Here is a 20942-nt window from a genome sequence, read left to right as displayed (position 1 = left end):
TGGGAAGAGACAAAAAAAAGAAACTAACTGCACTTGAACTCCAAAGCCCCTCAGAATTTGCCTAGGGAAGAAAGAGCACCTAGATCCAATGCGGGGGTGGGAGGGAGGGGCCTCGAGCATAAGCTTTAGAATTAGACAGAACTGAACTGATGTCCTTGCTCTGCCACTGACTACCTGTGTGACCTTAGACAAGGTTTAAACCTCTACCTTTTGGTTTGCTTATTTGAGAAATTAATACTCTTATAATTGTATTGGCATGAGAATAAAAGAAAAATCCAATAAAATAAAGCACAGTGCCTGACACATAGTAGACACCCGTATTAATCCCCTTCCCTATTCAGTACCTGTGACCCAGGATTCCCCTAAGTCTTCAATACATATAGAGGCATCAACTTGAGGTAGGGCAACCTGAGACAGAGATTAGTCCTAGTCAGCAGGATGGACCCACAATTGTCTCCTTTTCCAGCAATTCCAAAAAAAAAAGAAGTAAGCTCCAACCCCCCCAGAGCCCAAGTGCCCGATGACAACCCTCTGTATCATCTCACCCTGCTTCCTTCCCTCTTACTTCCCTGTAGCACAGCTGCTTTTCTAGGAAGAGAGGGCTGGGGGCTTCTGCCTGAAAACTTCTGTCCAAGGACTACCCTTCTTCAACTCCCCTCTTAGGACTGACTAAGTGCATAGACACCATCTTTTTTGCTTCAAGAGACCCTTTAGCTACAGTTCCCTGAACATTCTCTGCCTTCTAGGGAGCTTAAGAACACAATTCATCATTAAATAACTTTAGAGCACTTTCACTGCTGTCAAGCTGTCACCTGTTATTCTATTAGAAAACAACTGGTAAATGTGCCACAGTAGAAAGTGAGACGATTGTTGGAATCAAAGAAGGAATGCATAATAAAGCTCACTGATGACAAAACCAGAGCATGGGAGACCAAGACACTCTCTCTCACACTTAGAGTATGTTCTACCTTCTCTGACATACACACTTCCCTCTTTCCTACTGAGTTTCACTGTTTTCCTGACTTGCTCAGTCTATCCCTGCTATATAATCTCATTTCCAGTACATTCTTTACTTCCCCTGGAATAGGTCAATCATACTTTATGTGACAGCTTATGTGTCTCTGTCTACATATAAGCTGAGGAGATGTACCAAGTCCTTCCTTGTTTATGCTCAGACCTTAGTGCACAGTGCAAGGCATAAAGTTTAATAAGAATCTGTTAAATAAATGTCCACACAAAATTCAGCTTTTCTCCATGTAAAATATGCTGTAGGATCTTTGTTTTCACCTTCCCACTATCACTTCCTGGTTTTTTCCCTAACAAGTAAGCTGTGGTCTTGAAAAATCTCATCACAAGTGTTTCTACATCTGTCTATATATTTATGCACATGTTTACTACAGGCCAGGCACTGTACTGTGCACTAGTTACAGAGATGAACAGGACAAAATCCTTGACGTCCAAAAATCTGCAGTCTAGTACAAGCAAATATAAAGATACACTACGTGGCAATATGGTAAGTACTGTAAGAGAGATGATAAAAGTGATACAGGAGTCCAAATGAGAAAGCAACTCACTCTGTGAGAGGGCTAAGAGAAGGTTTAACAGGCAGTGAAGCTGGGATTTGTTCTTAACATAACTGAGTTTATATATATAAAGGGAGAAGAAGGTGGCATATATAAGTCTAAAAGGAGAACCCAGCATTTAATAAAGCACCAAGTGCTTGAATGAAAGGGCACTGGCTGGCATATTAGGGAATGGTGCATTTAGCATGGGTAGGCCATGAGATGCATAAGGCTAGAAAAAAAAGACGGGGCCAGATTGTAAAGAGTCTTGGGATAACTAGCTAAGGAATTGGAATCCAATCCGACAGGCTGTTTTCCCAGCCCTTCTCTCATCGAGAAATTCAAATATGATTTGGTATAGTCCCCTGAAGAAGGCTGCTAGTAGCTAATGGCCCGAGTATTAAAGGGACCAATAATTTGGGCATACCAGCTGAGCTATTCTGCTACAGGCCATGACAAAGCACAGAGATCCTTAAACAAGTTTTTAAAGAGAAATCTAAGGAGGCTTGACTAGGGTGAGAATGCCCACATAACCAGATTTTGTAGGAAACTATACAGCACTCTCGCATATATGTGACAGTGAAGACCATAGTGCCAAAAGAAGATTAGCACAGAAGAGAAAATGAGGACCTTAAGTAGAAGAAATAAAAATGAGAAGGCATGTTCAAGAAGAAAGCTCTCATGGTTTGCATTGTGGGGCAGGTGGGAGTACAGAATGATTTAGACTAAATTAGTTACTAAGCATGTAAAGCAGTTAACATATCCTGGTACATAACTGGTTGGTATTAGCTCTTCTGATTTACAGCTTAGACACTGGGTGGAGGATCATACCAGTAACCACTGTAAGACACATTATTGTGTTTTAACTTTGGATATAAGACAACATTTTTAGTTGGAAAAATGTGAGGTTCAGGGTATCTAAGGTACTAGAATGCTGCGGAGTATAGAGTTGAGCCCAAATTTAATGTTCAGGAAGAGCTTCCATTCTGAAAGCTGTAAAACTATAGAACTATGGTCACGGAAACAGGATTGCACAGTGAAACCATAAAAGACTGGGAAAAGGCTAATTAAGAACCCTCAGGGGAAATCCTATTTAAAAGGCAGGCAATGGAAGCCAGCAAAGAATGAAAACCAGGTAGGAGAACCAGAAGAGAGGTTTAAGCACTAAGGACAAAGGTTCCCAAACTCTGCTGCCCAGGGATCTTTAAAAAATTCTGATGTCGGGCTACCAGCCCAGACTCTGTAATGTAATTAAGGTATGGAGTGTGAATGGGGCATCTGGATTTTAAAAGACTCCAGGTGATTTTAATGTGCAACCAAGTTTGGGAATCACCGATTTAAAGAAAAACAATGTCTTAGAAGGAAATGGTTAAAAAAGAGGGTCTGAGACTAAATTTTGACAGAACAAAAGGTGACATATTAGTATTTTTTAATATCTTTTTATTTCCTAATATTTACTTACCTTATTTTTTCAATTATGTCTTCCAAAAGATACTCCACAACCGGAAAAGTAAAACCAGGTATGTGTATCATTGGACAGTTACCTATTATGGCAGACAAAACATTAATCTGTACTCAAATGTTCCAAAAAAAAAAAAAAATCAATAGACTCTAAAGAGACCAATAACTCTCTTAAGTTCAAAAATGGTCCTGGCACTTTCATAGTTCTACCCTATTTTTTCATACTGAGCTTAATGAGAACTAGCAGTCTACTCTTCACTCACTACCACTTTACTGCTACTAAATCGTACACATACCTCACAGTTCTACAAAGTAACCCAAAATATCCAAGAATAGAGCATTTTAAGTTGGACTCAAAACTCGTTACTTGAGGTCTATTTCCTCTCCATCATTAGCCAAGATGGTACCATCAGAACCCAAGTTTTACTGAAATCAACTTAAGAAGCACTATTCCTATGGCACCCAGAATCAGGAAAAGAGAAAACATAAAGACCTAACAAATATTAAATTGTTACCTACTATTCTAAAATAACTGTCTCCTAGTACTGTTACTTCAAAGTTACTTATATTTCATACCAAGCAAAACAAGCAGTACACATTGTAAACAAAGACCAACACTATCTGAAGTGGTACCACAGCTCTGCCTTGCCCAAGTTTGAGCAAGTTACTCAATGTTAGTTCTGGATAGCTCATCACACACACGTGAAATAAAAGACATAATACAAGCAACGAATTTCACGGATCTTTGAAGGTCAACTGGGCTGCATACAAGAATATTTAAATATTGCTCTATCCCATTTTAATCCCCCGCTCCGCCATTTTCCTTTCCATCCCCCATGATTGTAAGGCAAGAGAGGCATAATTTAAAAAAAAAATGTATTCTACAGCTAGTCAAATTTAGTTTCAAATCCTCACAACCCTCTCTTAATTGTGCAACCATTATAAGGCATACTGGGAAAGACATCTAAAAAATGGGAATAACAGTACTTACCTTATAAGGTGTTACGAAGATCAATGAAGACAAAGTGCCAAATAAAGCACACCTGGCATACTAAAGGTGTTCCGTAAGTGGTCAGTACTATTACTATTAGCAAACTGCCACCCTAGCCTGTGATAGTACATAAATGTCACAGAACAATCACAAAAAAATGTTCAAAAAATTATTCAAAGCTGTGGTTTGACTTTGCTGATGCCACCTTAATTATCTGATAGTAGCACCAAAAATTTGTATCTTTGCTATAACACAGATGATGCTGCCTTTTAAAAACAGGCTCACTTCTCTAATCTGTTGAAACCAGAAAGGTAGTCTCAACTATTTAAGACAACTTAAAATATTCTCCTGAATATTTAAAAGAATCGCTAAACCTTCATTTTAACTACTTTGTACCCAGCAATGTATTAGATTTTTCTTTAATTAATTCTAAATTCAGTGGCTTTGTGATAACTTTCTAAAGCAATAATCACAGAATTTACTTACCAAAATATTCTGAAAATTTCTCAGCATTTAAAGTCGCACTCATCAATATTACTTTCAGGTCAGGTCGAAAATTGAGAAGATCTTTAATAACCGTCATTAAAACATCTGACTGTAGATTTCTCTCATGGATTTCATCAAGCACAATATGACTAACACTGGACAAATGCCTACAGCAAAAATGTGAAGTATGTAACTTAGTATAAAATATAAAAACTGAACCATTCTACCTTAACAATTAGTAAAATCCAATTTAATATTTTTTTGTTACTGTTTAACTAAATGTCTGTCCTGAAGTGAAACATACTCACGAGTCTGACTGGAGCCACTGCAGGATGATTCCTGTTGTACAGTATAAGATAGAACCCTGCTTCCTTGGCAACCGACTGTGAATGGAAGACATGAGTTAACAGTTTTTGGTTTTCTTTACTAACAAATTATTCAGTACCACAAAAGTTTAAAAGAAAAGCTCCCATTTAAAAACTGCTTACAGTTCTAGTGAAAATCTTCACAGTTAATTTTTTGGTCATAGGACTGCCTACTGCAACAGAGTAATGTGAAATCCTACATTCAAGTTCACTACACATTATTTTCACTGTCATGATACAACATTAACGATGTCTTCTTAAAGGCATAACCATTAACATTCAGAAAACAACTTAATACTCAGGGGCCTAAACTTTTGTTCAGTGACCGGAAAGTCAGTTCACGGTAAATGGAATCTTGAGCTCCAGAAAAGGACTACAAAAATATAGTGGAGTGAATTGGGGGTTAAAGATACCAAAATCAATAGTCAGGGTGGTAGTACCAAAAGATAAAAGACACCAACTCCTTTCACGTGCAGTGATGGTCTAATGTACGTCTAGCAAAAAGTTATTTCTCTAGCCATTTCACAATATAAAGTGCATTTTAAAAAGGCAATCCAAACACGAGTTTGGATTAAAAAAGTGAATTGCAAGCCTTCTATGCTGTAGTTATTCTAAATGTTAATTTTAACAGTAATCAGCATGACAACAGGGAACATTTTTCTCTTGAATATCTAACTTTAAAGTTTCACTAAAATCTACCTGTACACAACAGGTGAACATTCTTTACCTCTGGAGACGAATCTGGTATCCAGTACTGTTACCATTGCCACAAGATTCTGCCCTTTCTGCAGCCACCCTCTCTGCAACCTTTAATCAAAATAAAAGACATTTTCAAAGAAAATATAATTTCCTTTAGGAAAAACATCTGGAACATCCATGAAATCTGGGATTGTTGAAAAAATGTTCATCAGTTTTTCCTGAGTTAAAAAAAGAGAGACAGATTCTAAAATCCCAGGGATCTAAAACTGTGTGTTGTCCCTTAAAATCTGCAGACTCCTTGCTTCTTAAATTTACTTTTCATCTCCTCTTATAAAGCCCTCCAAGGCCAAATTCTCTCTATTTTCAAAGTGCCCTTCTATAGCATGCTCTTACTCATTCTACCTTTCTTTTGACTTTTCCATTAACAGTTAAAATCTTAGGGACGCCTAGGTGGCTCAGTCGTTAAGCGTCTGCCTTCAGCTCAGGTCATAATCCCAGGGTCCTGGGACTGAGCCCTGCATTGGGCTCCCTGCTTAGCGGGGAGTCGGCTTCTCCCACTCCTCCTGCTTGTGTTCCCTCTCTTGCTATCTCTCTCTGTCAAATAAATAAACAATAAATCTTAAAAAAAAAAAGTTAAAATCATGGGTCTAAACTTATCAAACCTGTGTGTAATTTGAGGGTAAAGACATGTTGATACTTTTTTTCTCCAGTTTTTTGTTTGTTTCTTCTTGGTAGAGACTGGTGTTGCTTAATTCCTGGTTCTCGGTTGTGTTCTAAAAGCTATGGCTGCCAAAGATGAACTTGGAATTGATGAAATATTATTATAATCCAATACTGATTTATGTAACTAAAAGTAACCAACAGTCATCTTGTGACAGAACAGTGATTTATGAGATTAGAAACAGAAAATGGCGTAATTAAGAAAATACTTCAGAAGTAAAACTTTCCAATCAGTATATCCTGTACTCACAGACTTAAGACCATTATTTCACTTTTTATTACTTATTAAATTGCCCATTCAAATACTAACAGATCTTAGAAAAATAAAAAATAACCTAGTTAGCATATCTTTGTACTGTCAATATATATGGTAATGCTGTATTAATGAAAATATTTTTACCTTACTTAAATCTAGCTCTGTAATTGTATTATGACAAAAGTGGTTATTTTTCTGTGATTTTACGTAATTCCTAGGAATATGATTCTACCAAAAAGATTGTTACTGTACTTTTTTAAACAGTATTTCTCAGAAATCAGTTTAAAATGTATATTTCCTCCAAAATATTGCCATAATTGGTAATGCAGTTCCTAATCAGATTCTGTATTACATGACTTAGAGATAATAAATAGCACCATCATATAAGTAAACATAACCATAAATCTTTATAATTGAAATTTATATATAAAAATTACAGGTTGGACATTTTTTGGAGCTTATAATCTTATAAAGATTTATCAGCTTTCTATTCTTCTAGTTTTATAATAAAATTTGCGTGGATTTCTAATTTATCTTAAACACCTATTATCAGTAAGAGATCATTTGAGCTTTTGGTGTTTACTACCAAATATTTACTTTCATAACAGCATATCCCAAACCTAAGAAATCACTACAGACCTTCAAAATCAGTTTATTTTGACTGGGAGAATGGAAAATAAAAAGTGGGGGATTTTAAAAAGTGAGACATTACTTACTGAAATGGCACTAATTCTTCTTGGCTGAGTACAAACTATCCTGCATGCAGATCCTTTTCCTCTTTCAATGTAGTTATCCAAAATGAACTGAGTAACTTGAGTAGTTTTTCCACATCCAGTTTCACCACTTACTACTGTTACTTGATGGTTATCAATCATATTTACCAATTCCTATTTCAAAACGGAAAATAAGTGAAGGACATATGGTGATGAAGCCTGAAAAGGCAGTAATCACAATTCTATCAAACTGAAGGTAATCGCTTTTAACAAACATATTAATGCTTTTAAAATTTCATTAAATGCAATGCTGGCAGTTTGAGTACTGGATCCACCAGCTTTCAAGAGAAAAGCAGCACCAAATTATAAAAAGAACAAAGCCAGGCACTGTTAAAGGAAAACACACCAACAAGAGACAGCGGTAAGTTTTATACGTAAGAATGAACATTAATTAAAAAGAATGTTGATGTGTAAGGCTACTGAGTACAAGACAAATCCCAATACCTAAACAACACTAAGGACCTTAAAGATTTATATCACAACTCATACGATATGGCTTTATCTGCAGAACAAGTTTTGTATACTATTTCAGAGAACAAGAAAGAGTGTAACTTAAGATTATTTCCTTTCAGATAATTACAATAAAATTTTTAAATACCTAAATCAAACTGGTAAACTTCAATTATCTGGAAAACTTATTTGGGAAAGATCTTTTTTAAAAATTATAAACACTAATATTTTCATTAGTAATAGTCACTGTATTAATAAAACCATCCTACCACGTCAAAAAGGTATTGGAGATTACTTTTATCTAGTTTAATTAGAAAACCCACCTTTAAAAATTTTTCCATCTACTCTAACACACTACATATATCAGAACAAGTTCCAAGTTCGAACACTGAAATGATAGCTTATAAATACAGAGAAGCAGTATGGGATTTATTCATTCAACAAGTATTTACTGGGGCTTGATAGAATGTCAGGCACTGTACCAAGTCAATTAATACACTGTGAACACTCCGTCCTCAAGAACTTAAAATGGCCTAGGAGGGAAAGACACACTGTGGCAGGTGGTAGTTCAGGGCTATGAAAACCAAACCAAAACCAAAACAAAGTGAGGCTGAGAGAACAGAGAAGGATAAGGGACTCTACTATTCTCTAAGGTGACTGCGTAATAAAGGATAATAAATTAATTAAGGCACTATTTTCAGTAGTGCCTCAATTTTAATTAAAATGTTTGGTCTCAAATTAAATGCAAAGGTATTTCCCCAAACTAACTTATATATAAAAATTCTATTTTTGAAGTTCTAAAGATTTCAATTATAGACAGAAATGAGAAAAGTTACAGAAAATTGTTTCATGACCAATTTTTTCTTTTGGGCCTTCAAAAATTCAGGACTAAAATGAACTTTCAATAATACCCTTTAGGGGAAGGTCCATTTACATTTTCTCTTGATACAGAGATTTAAAAATTACATTTAAATACTTTGCAAATCAAATTAAATAGTGTATATTCATTTTACCTTTTGCATTCCATATGAAGGCAGCTTTTCCCTGAAATGCTGAAAATTAAAAAGACTATTTTTAAACTTCACAAAAGAAACGTAACCAAATTATAATCATAGTAATCAGAATATATCATAAATATGCTAGAATCCCAAAACATTTTTATTACCTTACAGCTTATGTCAAGTACCAAGACTTAAAAAAGAATTTTTATAAAAAGAACTAATATACTTAGCAATCCCCTTTATTTTTGAAAACACTGAAAAAGAATTCTATTATAGTCAACAGAATCTTAAAGTGGCAGTAAAATGAAATCTGATCTGTCATCTAATAGCATTCTTATAATCCCTAAGTTACTTTTACCATTTTTTCTGTTTATTTTACATATTCATCTTAGACTTGTTTTCCATGTCACATTCATTTTCCCACCCATCGATCCACCATTTATTAATCCATTAGGCACTGGAGCAGATTAATTATTTCTGGGTACTCACTTTTGAGAATAAAAGAAAACTTAAAACAAGTAATATCTGAAACAGGAAAATCTGGTACTGCCATTTAAGAACTGTGATCTTAAGTCAAACTTGGATTCTGAATCCCTCAAAGGTTTTATCATAGGGTTGCCATGAAATCTGAACGAAAAACCTTTATAAAAAAAGCAAGTAGCAGCTTCTGACACATAAAAGCTACTCAACAAATTTTTGGTGAATTTCAACTGGAATACTAAAAAGAGGAAATGATTAAGTCCTGTATCTTGTTTGATAAGGTCTTTCTAATTTTGAAAACTTTTATGGAATCTCAAACCTACACTACATAAAAATGACATACACTTAGAGGAGTGCTATGGTTTACAATGACCTATGTACATGAAAAAACTTCAATGGTATAAAAAAATAACCACAGCTTTAACAAACTCCCTTTATTGAAATGGAAAAAAAACCCACATAAAATTAGAACTGTCCTAGGTAATCTGGTACATTATTGCCATCATATTTTTTCCTAATTTTTATTTCTTGAAAAATCATCCTTATTTTTTGCCTACCTGTCAAAACAGGAGACTGAAAAAAATCCCCTATTTTTTTTGAGATATAATTGACATATAACATATTACTTTCAGGTATACCAATATAATGATTCAATGTCTTTATACACTGTGAAGTGATTATTACCACAGTAAGTCTAGTTAATATTCATCACCACATATTTACCATTTTTTTTTCTTTCGGATGAGAACTTTTAAGATCTCTCTAAGCAACTTTCAAATATACAATGCAGATTATTAACTACAGTCATCATGCTTGTTATGGCCAATCAGGTAATCCTCATCAGCACCATAAAAAATGACAGTCAATATGATGACTTAAATGAATTCTAGCAATTTGAAGTAACAAGCTGCCACAATTTTCTTAAGTACTTTCTTTTATTATAATATTTAAATTATTTAAAATCACTTAATGATTTCTAAAAGTACTTCATGTACTCAAATGTAACCATCTCAATATGTTATATATAAACTAACCCATTAAACTTGAAACTAGCATTAATCTCTTTTGCTTTTTAAATATGTAAATGCTGATGAAAAGTTACAACCCAATATTCTTTCTCAAGACAGACAAACCTAATTTCTAATTTCCTAATATTGGGCTGTAACCCTGAGATAAGAGATAATGAGATTACAAGCTGTCTGAGGGCAGGAAATGACTTAGTCTTCAGAAAACACAGCACAATCACAGGTATTTAGCAAGTGGAAAATTAATGTTTATTAAATGAATGATAACCAAAAAAAATACGGCATATTACCAAAAAGGATTAAAAAGCTGAGCTCTTAAAAAACACATCTGAATTTTAGACCTGATTCTTTTACTAGCTGTGCAACTGTAGATAGGTCATTTAACCTAAGATTCTTTTTCCTCCTCTTTAGCGGACGTGTAAACTCTTGTACAGGATTGTTGGAAGTTTTAAATGATGTAGGACATGTGAAGTTTCTGCAAGTGTCTAGCTAATGGGAAGATCACTAACTATTTTTATGTTCTGCACATTTCCTCTCCTAACTTCCTTTGAATTAGATCACTCATCTTCTTTCTCCTGTCCTCCATACAAAGCAGATAGTAGCTAACTCTCCTTCTTCCTAAGGCTATAAAAGAAGCTCTTCTCTCAACCACAACATTCTGAAATAATTCAACTTGAAATCTCCTGCCCTCGAATCTTTTTTTCACTAAATAGGCATTAAAGAGCTACAGAATTCCACCCCTGGACAACCTCACCTCATCTGTTCTAATCAGGATATCCAACCTGATCATCAACGACAGTCAATGGATCCTTTCTTTCCTATGGAATATGTGATATTCTGGTTTTCTCACAAAGGGTAGTACACATGTGCACATTAAAGGTATGGCCCTCAAAATTTCCTCAGTATCTTCTCTTAAAAGAAATACATGTGAACATTTTATTGTATCTATTCTAGAATATCCACAAAACATAAATTTTATGTTTTAACAGGAAGGGACCTTAAAATATCTTGCCTAGCATGGAAAGAACATACTGAAAAACTCAGGAGAATTCCTGCTCTTGTCACAGTCCCATCTTTAAAATGTTGAACATAAGCACATAATAACTTCGAGGGATTTAATTTTATCATCTGTAAAAGGAAGGGGTTGGATAAAATGGTCTAGAAACCTTACAATTCCAACCACCTTGTTTCTTATAACATCTCACTAAACTGGCCTAGAAAAGTTAAACTAATTCCTTCTCCTCACTATATAAGCTGCTGTAGATGACACAGGCTACCTTAGTTTATATTGTAGTGTAATTCCATTCCCACTGCTCTTCTCTAGTATACAAGATTCCCACAGGGGATGGGCTATTGAAATACCACTGATCTATACCACGTAGTACCTCTAAACATAAATCTATTTTTATCCAATTTGAGAAGAAATGACAAATAAAAACTTTTTCCATATCTTGCTTTTCCATTACCTGCATTTCAATATACCGAAGGTCGCTTTTTTTCTTTTGTAAATCTTCCAATAGTTGTTGGTCTAAGGTTACATCTGGTTCATTTTCTTGCAAGAGATATTCAGAATCTCGGTCAATATATTTGTCCCTGATTCTAAATGTTCTCTTTTCTTGACTTATTAATTTCTTTTCCTGGTTCTCAAGTTTCTTCTCTGAGTTGGGTTTGTTCTCAGCAGGAGTTTCAGTACCATATCTGTTTTGACAAAATAAAAAAATGATAAAAGGCTAAATGAAGAGCCGCTCAAGCCCCGAAACAAAACAATATGCCATCTATTTCAAAATCACCAGCTTCAATTTTTTCTTAGATCAATTAAGAAAATAGATTCTTACAATGAATTCAAGATTTCCCTCCCTGTAAATAGGTATTACCAGGTAAGTTATTCCTTGTGATAGTTAAAAAAATTAAAACTCACACAATAGTCATCCCTCCATTGCATTGACTTAACAGTATTTTTTTCTGATTTTCTGAGCTTTGTTTTATTTCACAACTTCATCTTCTTCCTGCTACCCTTTCTGAGGCTATAAATGCGAAGCTACATTACACAGTTCCAGAAAAACCTCTACTAATTTTTCCTCTAAATGATACAGCTCCTGTGATCATCCTAAAACAGAAACAATTCAACTTCTTCCAATCTCTCCCACAGGAGAATTCTGGAAATACAAAGATGATGAGTAGGAAAACAATAAATAATAACTTAATAAATCTCAAATCCAAATAGACTATTCTTACCATTTGGCTTTCTGTGTAATGCATATATTGTTCAACCTCTCACCAAATATGCTCAGTCTACATAAGAAAAAAAAACTTACTTCAAAGTTGAATTTCACTTACTGATGAGTCTAAAGATATTATCTTTATTATCATTCTTTCCCTAGCCAAAGCTATGAAGAAGTGTTACTCTGTCCATTCTGTCAAAGAACATGTTTTGTTTTACCCGTGATCTTCAGGAGCAAACCAGGAGATCTGTGCTTCTGAGTCTTTACCATTCTTCGCTTGGACTGAATGAAGCAGCTGCACAATCTGTTCTTCTCGCCGTTCATCCATGTGTACTATAGCTCTCTATTTTGTGCAAAGCAAAAAGTATCCTGATCAACATTAGAAAGCATGTGCAAAATTATCTCATAACAAAAAGGTAAATACATGTCCAACAAACATATATAAAATTTAAATTACCCCACCCTTGCCCTCTAGTCCAATTTCACTTCATAAACCTAATGTTAACATTTTTGCATATAGCCTTCTAAACCTTTTTCTGCTATGTAGCTATAAAATTACCTCTAATATGACTGGCAAAGAAAGCACATTTATGTCCCTTATTAATAAAACTTTGGTTCCTTATCTTCTACCCTCTCACATACTGATTATTATCAATTATTCCCTATCTTAATTTTCAAAGATACAATTAAAGTTATTAAAATGCAAATGTTTGGTTAAAAAAAAAAAGCCGAGTTGAAAACTGGAAATATTTTGGTTGCAATAAGCATTTTAAAGTTCTTACACTAAAAGGATGAATATTTGGGGAAGTAAGAAGGCTGAGTCGAGACGGAATAAATAAAATTGATCAACACTCATGCAGATGGTCCAATGTGGCAATTATGCAGTTGATTCATAGAATGAGAACAACAACAACAAAAAACCAGAGAAGACAGAAGTTACACCATACACAGTAAAAACAGGAATTTCTAAAACTGTTCTTTTATAGCTGTACATTATAATTAGTTGAATTTTTAAACCCAGTAGTTAAGACAGGGTAGATTTTGCTTTAAGTGTGCAAACAGGAAAGATGATCAAGGTATTAAATGAAAAAAAGCCAGTTGCAGAAAATATATGCAGCAGGATCTTATTTTCATTATTATATTAAAAAAGGTTAGTGACTTTACGTTCTACATTTTTGCAGTATTTCTTCCAGACAGATTTCTGACACATGGTAGATGCTGCAGTGAAGTTTGTCAAATGGATGAATGGCTGAATTTATCTTTTATAATGAGCATGTGTGACTTTTGTGTTAAAACCGTTCTTCTCTTTAAAGAAATACACAAAAAGAATTCCACAAAACTTCTGCAACTTATTGAAGAATTTACAAAAAGCATCATTATCATGCAATTAAAAGTCCAATATAGTAAAACTCTGGCTGATAGGAAAGCCTTACAAAATTACAGGTTGCAGCAAAATCTGCTTATTGACAGATACTAAAGCCCCCTCATTTTTTTTTTTTAACTTTACAGCATGAAAATCTTTTTAAAGGGTTTCTGTATCAGACTAACGTATTTCTTCTTCATAGCATGGGATATACTCCACTAGGACTAGGAGCTTGTACCTGGTTTCTCCTAGATTCTGCCCTACGAATCTTTTTTACCTCTGATGATTTTAATCTGTAATCATCTGTTGTAAAAAAAAAACCATTACTGTGAGTACACCAGAATCTGAGAGTGGTCTTGGGACATCCAACACAGAGGATCATTATTAGAACATTTTTGTCCCATACTTTAAATTCTGTAATGCCTTCAGCACTTGTTAACATTTATTGCTCTGTGTACCTACATGAGACGGTTATCAAGTTACGTTTTTTCCTGGCAGTTAGAATCTACAGTAACACTTAATGATTACAGACTACACTGGGAAGGAAGCCCCAGTACATAAAGTCATTATCAAGCAAAGTCTTAGTTTTTCCAAACACCTCAAGGGCCCAAAGGCACTGTTTCTTCCATTCAAAATGGGAAAGGTAAGATTAAGTACTTTTTATCTGAGGAACAATTTATTTCCAACTGAAATTCACACTAAATCATTACTTCAACCAACCAAAACCTTACATTTTGAAGTTTTTGCCTCTACTAGAAGAACAAAAGTTCTCCTTACCTTGCTGTATGAATTTTAGATATTCACAAAAATCTGGATGATTAAAAAATGAAATAGGCCCTGAAAACATAATTTATACTTTTTAATGAAAACACAATTTATACTTTCTGTTTTTTTTTTTTTTTTAAAGATTTTATTTATTTGACAGAGAGACACAGAGAGAGAGGGAACACAAGCAGGGGGGGTGGGAGAGGGAGAAGCAGGCCTCCCCAGGAGCAAGGAGCCCAATGTGGGGCTTGATCCCAGGACTCTGGGATCATGACCTGAGCCGAAGGCAGACGCTTAATGACTGAGCCACCCAGGCGCCCCACTTTCTGTAAGTAATTTTTAACAAGGTTCTTCCCATGATGAGGCTCCAGAGGCTGTGGGCAGTGGAGAATTTAAGAGTGCCAAAATTCCAAACCTGGATCTAGCCTTTTTTTTTTTTTTTTTTTTTTGGTAGGTTACCTCCTCCTAACCTTCTAGCATTATCACCCTTCACTCTACCTCACCCCCAGCATGGAGAATCTCAGTCACGTTTTGTGGTTCATGTCTATTTTATCATAGTATTTAATTTATTTTGTTTTTCCCTTTTTTGGATATCTTAAATATTCTTGCTGCTTCGAGTCATAAATCCCTGGCAAAGGAGACCCTCTATGATTTCTAGCAAACTATGTTTATCAGCTTCTAGTTATCTGCAATTTTAAACCAATACCACCTTTCAGTTCACCCTCAACATTTCACACACAGTATTTCACAAAGAAAACAAAAACCAAAGAAAGTCCTTATCTGCCTGCCACTAAACCTAAACCCACAAGTATCAGAATCTTTTTGCTCTCTTCCTTCCTGTTAAAAGGGAAGTGGAGTCCGTCTTCCTGCTTAAGGTTACCTTTCACCTCCTCAGGGCTAATCCTTCTCTTGAGATTTACCTTCCTTTCCTAAATCTCTCTCTGGTAGTCATTATTAGCCTGCTTTTCAATATTCTGGTTTGCCTCCTTCCAAGTATATGGTAGAACTGCATTTTTCCACCCATTAGTTAAGCATGGACATGTGGCTTACTGGCCAGAGAAATGTGAATGGGAGTCTCAAAGAATCAGGGCAATTTACTGTATTCCCTCCCACTGCTACCAAAACCTGCTGTTTTCCAGATGGGTGGAGCTCTGTGAGCCAGGAGGACTCTCAACCTAACTCGCAATGGACCCAGTAATGTGAGTAGAAAGACCAACCTTTGTTGTTATAACCCATTAGGATTTGGGGGCTGCTTACTACTACAGCATAATTTAGTCTACCTGATCTGTTTCTTCTCCACTGACTCCTTACCACCAGTACATGAACAAGAAGATAGTCAAATCTCTTTACTTTTTTTTTTTTTTAATTTTATTTATTTGACAGGGAGAGAGACAGTGAGAAAGGGAACACAAGCAGGGGGAGTGGGAGCGGGAGAAGCAGGCTTCCCGCCGAGCAGGGAGCCTGATGCGGGGCTCGATCCCAGGATCCTGGGATCATGACCTGAGCCGAAGGCAGACGCTTAATGACTGAGCCACCCAGGCACCCCAAATCTCTTTACTTTTAAACAAAAAATCCTCTTTTGAATTCTCCCAACCCAATCAGCTACTGCCCTTTATTCCTCCTCTTCACAGTAAAACTGCTTGAAAGTACTCCACTTCCTCTCTCCTTCGCTAGCCACCCCACTGCCATCTGGCTTTTACCTCGGACCGCTCCACAGAAAGGGATCTCATCAAGGTTACCAATGACCTTGTTGCTAAATCCAATACATTCTGAGCACTTACCTTATTTGACCTCTCTGTGACATATGCTAATATTGACTACTTTCCCTTCTTTGCATACTCTTTGCTCCCTTAAACACTGCTCCTGGATTCCAAAACAACACCCATTTCATTTTTCCTCTTCTCTGGCTGCTCCTTCCTAGGTAAGAATCTAAGGATCTTCTCTTACTCCTCTCTTAAATTTTCTTGTTATACACTGAACAACTCTAGTGATCCACAAGCTAGCAACACTGACACCATCTGGGAGTCTGTAAGGAAGACAGAATCTCTGGCTCCACTCCAGTCCCACATTTTAACAAGGTACCAGTTAATTCCTAGGCACATTTAAGTTTGAAAACAATGCTCTGAGGCTGTATCAGCTTGGCTCCTGAGGTTCTGCAACAGCTTTTCTTCTTGTACCCAGTGTTACCCTCATTACTTTGTAACCTTCCAACTCCTGATCACCCACTGGTTTTTTGTGTCAGACTATGTAATTGTAACCATACCTCTGGTTCCCATTAAAAACCACCCTTTTAGTTAAAAAAAAGAAAAAAAGAAAACAATGGTCTATAGAATTTAGGCTGCACCCACATCAGATCCACATGGCCTTCTACCTCCCTGAAATCCTTGCGCTTTTTTTCATAGATTTATTTTAGAGAGAGAAAGTGTTCACACATGGGGGGGGAGAGAGAGAAATCTCAAGCAGACTCTGAGCTCATAACCTGAGCCAAAATCAAGTCAGACGTTTAACCAACTGAACCACCCAGGCGGCACCCCGAAATCCTCGCGTTTATGCCCTATAACAAAATCAAACCCTGTCCTTAAGCTAACTCCATCATCTTCCTTCATCAAGCCTGTTCCTTACATAAACATGTCATTTATTAATACTTGCTTTCCCCTTGCCTCCAGATAAAAGCACTTTTGAATCTGTCTCCTAAATCACTTTAATCTGTCACTCTCCTCCATCTCCACTCCCAATGTCCTAATTCAAGCTATCATTTCTCACTTTAATTACTGCAAAGGCTACATAACTGGTCCCTGTCCCCGGACTGCCTCTTTTCAATTCATTCTCTATACTCCTGCCACAATGAATTTAAACACAAATTCAATCATTTCATTTTTTTTGCTTCAAATGATTTAATGACTTATAGGAGTTCTTACAGGAAAGTCAATGAATTTCAAGGCCCTGCTTATTTTTCTAGTCCTAAGCTTTTCAAATTGCTGCTTATAAAGGATCATGACCAGTATTAATAAAAAAAAGCAAAAACAACACACCCAGAGCAATATACAGATAATTAAGTATTATTTTATGACATTTTTTGTTCAGTTATACGTATGTGTGTACTGCGTGCAAATTAACATATATTCCTTTCTGTGGGATGTGGTCAACAACTTTGAAAGCCACTGCTCTACCTTCATCTCACCACACTAAACACCCTATGCTCTATTCTTTCAGTTCCTTGAACACATTCCTCTTAACCTCTAAATTGTGGCACATGCTGCTACCTCTGCCTGAAAATCCCTTTCCAAATCTCCCAATTGCAAACACACACACACAAACACACACACACTTTGCTATCTTTCAACCTTCAGCTTAAGGGTTACTCCTTCTGGAAAACCTAGAATCTTCTTAGTTTGAGTTAGGTGATAGCCCATATTCTCATTATAATACTTTAACATTGTATTCTATCCCTCTAACAGCCCCTAACACCACCATTTCTGTAAGGCAGTGATTATATTCTATTAACACAGTGCTTAAGATAATGTCTCAAATGTTTCAGATGCTCCATCAAAAAAAAAGGAAGTTGAAAGAAGAAGAGCACATTGTTAGAATGCAACAACTTGGTAAACACAGGAATTACTTAAGTAATTGAAAGCTAAGGAAATTGACTGGGAAGCAATCACATATGGCTGAAGGCGGTCCAAAAAAAAAAAAAAGTAGGATAAACCAATCACTGAAAAATGGTCATGTTCACATTGAGAAAATGGAGATGCATTTCAGAGAGAATGGTATGAGACCTGTAATACAAAAACAAAAATAGAAATATATTTACAAAAGCTATAATTACATTATATTGGGGACATGGGCTCAGTACACAGAAGGAAACCTGGAATACTGAAGCTATTACTAAGATTTCCTGTAAAACATGTTAGGATGCAGCTCAAATGTATTAAACTCAGAAGTGATCTGGCTTCCAATCCCAATTGTGAGCTAGAGAATGAGATGATCTAATTTTTGCTTTTGAAAGCACCATGAGTGGTTCTACAAAGGACAGACTCAGTGGAAAGCAGGAGTGGAAGCTAGAAGATTCGTTAAGAGGCCAAGAACACTGAACAAAACGGTGGCTTGATCTGTGGGGTAACTGCTGTGGAGACAAGTGGTTAGATTTGGGATAAACTAAGAAGGCAGAGCACACAGATGTGCTGAAATGAAAGAAATATCAAAGATAAATCCAGTTTTGGCCTGGCAAGTGAGTAAATTGTAGTAACATTTACTAAAATAATGTTTGGGGAGAGGGTAGAAATCCAGAGTTCCATTTACAATGATCCATCACACAACTAGCTTCAGATGGAAATAATAACGAACAATTTTTCCTGTTAAACTTTCCATCTGTTTACGTCTTATTTTCCCAACCATTATCATATTTCCCAACATCATATTTCTTCAGATCCCCATGGCAACATGCATAACACCTTGTAGGAAACAGGGGCTAAATAAAATTTAATGAAGAATAACTTTCTAGTTACTGTGTACATCCTTTTATAGCAATCAGTCTATTATTCTTCCAATTTTAAGATGACTTAGATAAGCTTCCCTTCATTTAAGAAAAAAGTCTGCTCAAAGAACAAGTTAATTTTGGGCTGACAAATATATATACATAAAATATATATAAATTAAAAGAGAAGAATGTGGTAAGGTGTGAAGATAAATGGATAATGGCCAAAAAACACTTTGATGAAAATGACATGAATAAAAGAAAAATAAAGAAATAAAAATGATTAAGAAACAGAAATCTAAATGAGGATTTAATTATCTATCTGTATCTAATATGAAGGATGCTTTTAAAGAAATTACTAAAAAGATGTCTCAGACTTATAATAAGAAAACTTCTGTTTAAAAAAAAAGATTAAAAAAATTAAAGTTCCAACCAAGGGAACTTTAATGTTTCCCTTACTACAGATCTTCAAGATACAAATCAAATGGGCAATCACCAATCTGAAGAGCCTAAATCAGATCATCTTTTGAAATTTCTTCTATTTCTAGGATCCTGTTTCATTCTCAAAGAGGAGGTGCTAATCAACAGAACTCTCCCCAGCCCAGCATAAAAGCAAACAAAAAAAACCCTGGGTCTATGGTTATTTTAATACTAAAAATGAAAGCTAGACTATTCTTCCGAACGACCTACATTCAAAATAGTGCTTGACAGCTTTTATTCTGCGCAAAACTATGTTATGAAGTAGGCCACAGTTTTCGAGCTCTTCAGGCAAAGAATTTAAATAAAAGTGGCCATAATTTTTCTAACAGAAAGGGTAGACAGGGATACTATGGCACTGACACCCCAATAAAGTTAATCTCGGATAGGACCTGAACTTAACATCTGTTTTGTTCACAGTTCTCAAGTCCTTAAAACAAAATATACACTCAGCTTGCATAAATTCCTAACTGCTTCGGGTCAGATGAGCATGGGTAACGAAAAACGACAAAATATCCGCTACCGGAAGTTTTAGCAGAATACCTTTCCACACTTCACACAGCATATGCACCATTTAAAAAAAAAAAAAAAAGCAAAGAAAAGGTTACGGGCGGCGGAAGAGGAAAAAATGTCTGTCCTGTCTCATCCCTCCCCGCTATCCAGTCTCAGATTTACCTCCTGCCTCTCCGCTTCCTTGTTCTTCTGTCCCTGTTTCTTCGCATACCACAAGCCGATTTCGCGGCCTTTCAGGTGCCCGGGATGTCGGCCGCGGCCGCCTCGACCACCTCCTCCGCCACCGCCGCCGCCGCCGCCTCCGGAGCCTCGGTTCCCTCCATGGCCTCCTCCATGGCCCCCCCCATAGCTTCCTCCGTAACCCCCGCCAGAGCTGCGGGGCCCGCCATCCCGGCCCCAGTTCTGATGGTAATCATAGCTCATTGTCCCAGCGGACTACAACTCGTGAGAACCTGCAACCGCTAGAAATGGCGCCTGGGCCCGGAAGCGGGTGCACGTCCCCTTCCGTTTTGCTTCCGGCGCCCAGCGCGAGAGGGAGGGCCGTTTGGGCGTCACAGCAGCTGCTTCCGGTGACGTCACGGGCGGACGACCTCGGTGGTCGGGAAGGTGGTTCAGGTGAAGTCCTCTTTGATGTGCCTTTTGTTGTCTACCTTTGTACCCGTGGACGGAAAGTGAGCAAAGCCTCGCAGGTTTCCTTTACCTACGCCCAACATGTGAGGAAATGGGTTTTGGTTTTTACTTTTTTATTACCCGTAGTGAAATCCGAAGTTTGCTTCCAATTAGACCCTGGAGAGTAAACGTCTATTGACACAATAAAAGAACCTGTGGATGGAGGCATTTTCTCCTAAAAGTCTCGAAA

At 36.4% G+C, this 20942-nt stretch overlaps 1 protein-coding gene across 2 annotated transcripts in view; it reads right to left on the bottom strand.

Moving 5' to 3' along the window:
• DHX36 (DEAH-box helicase 36) overlaps window positions 1-20564 on the bottom strand; it is a 49095-nt gene extending 28531 nt beyond the window's left edge. For both annotated transcript variants that reach the window (XM_028103120.2, XM_028103121.2), the window contains exons 1-9: window positions 20246-20564; window positions 12710-12834; window positions 11736-11967; window positions 8777-8815; window positions 7257-7427; window positions 5593-5672; window positions 4809-4883; window positions 4501-4667; window positions 3025-3106 (exon numbers count right to left, since the gene is read on the bottom strand). In XM_028103120.2, the coding sequence (XP_027958921.2) occupies window positions 3025-3106; window positions 4501-4667; window positions 4809-4883; window positions 5593-5672; window positions 7257-7427; window positions 8777-8815; window positions 11736-11967; window positions 12710-12834; window positions 20246-20506 (1232 nt within the window). In that variant the 5' untranslated portion in view covers window positions 20507-20564. The remainder of the gene's footprint in view (window positions 1-3024; window positions 3107-4500; window positions 4668-4808; window positions 4884-5592; window positions 5673-7256; window positions 7428-8776; window positions 8816-11735; window positions 11968-12709; window positions 12835-20245) is intronic.
• Window positions 20565-20942: the final 378 nt, after the last annotated feature.

The sequence above is a fragment of the Eumetopias jubatus genome, unplaced genomic scaffold (assembly GCF_037043125.1).
Source record: "Eumetopias jubatus isolate StellerSeaLion01/CBP00866 unplaced genomic scaffold, mEumJub1_p1.0 scaffold_1, whole genome shotgun sequence".
NCBI lineage: Eukaryota > Metazoa > Chordata > Mammalia > Carnivora > Otariidae > Eumetopias > Eumetopias jubatus.
This window is presented reverse-complemented; position numbering and strand designations above follow the sequence as displayed.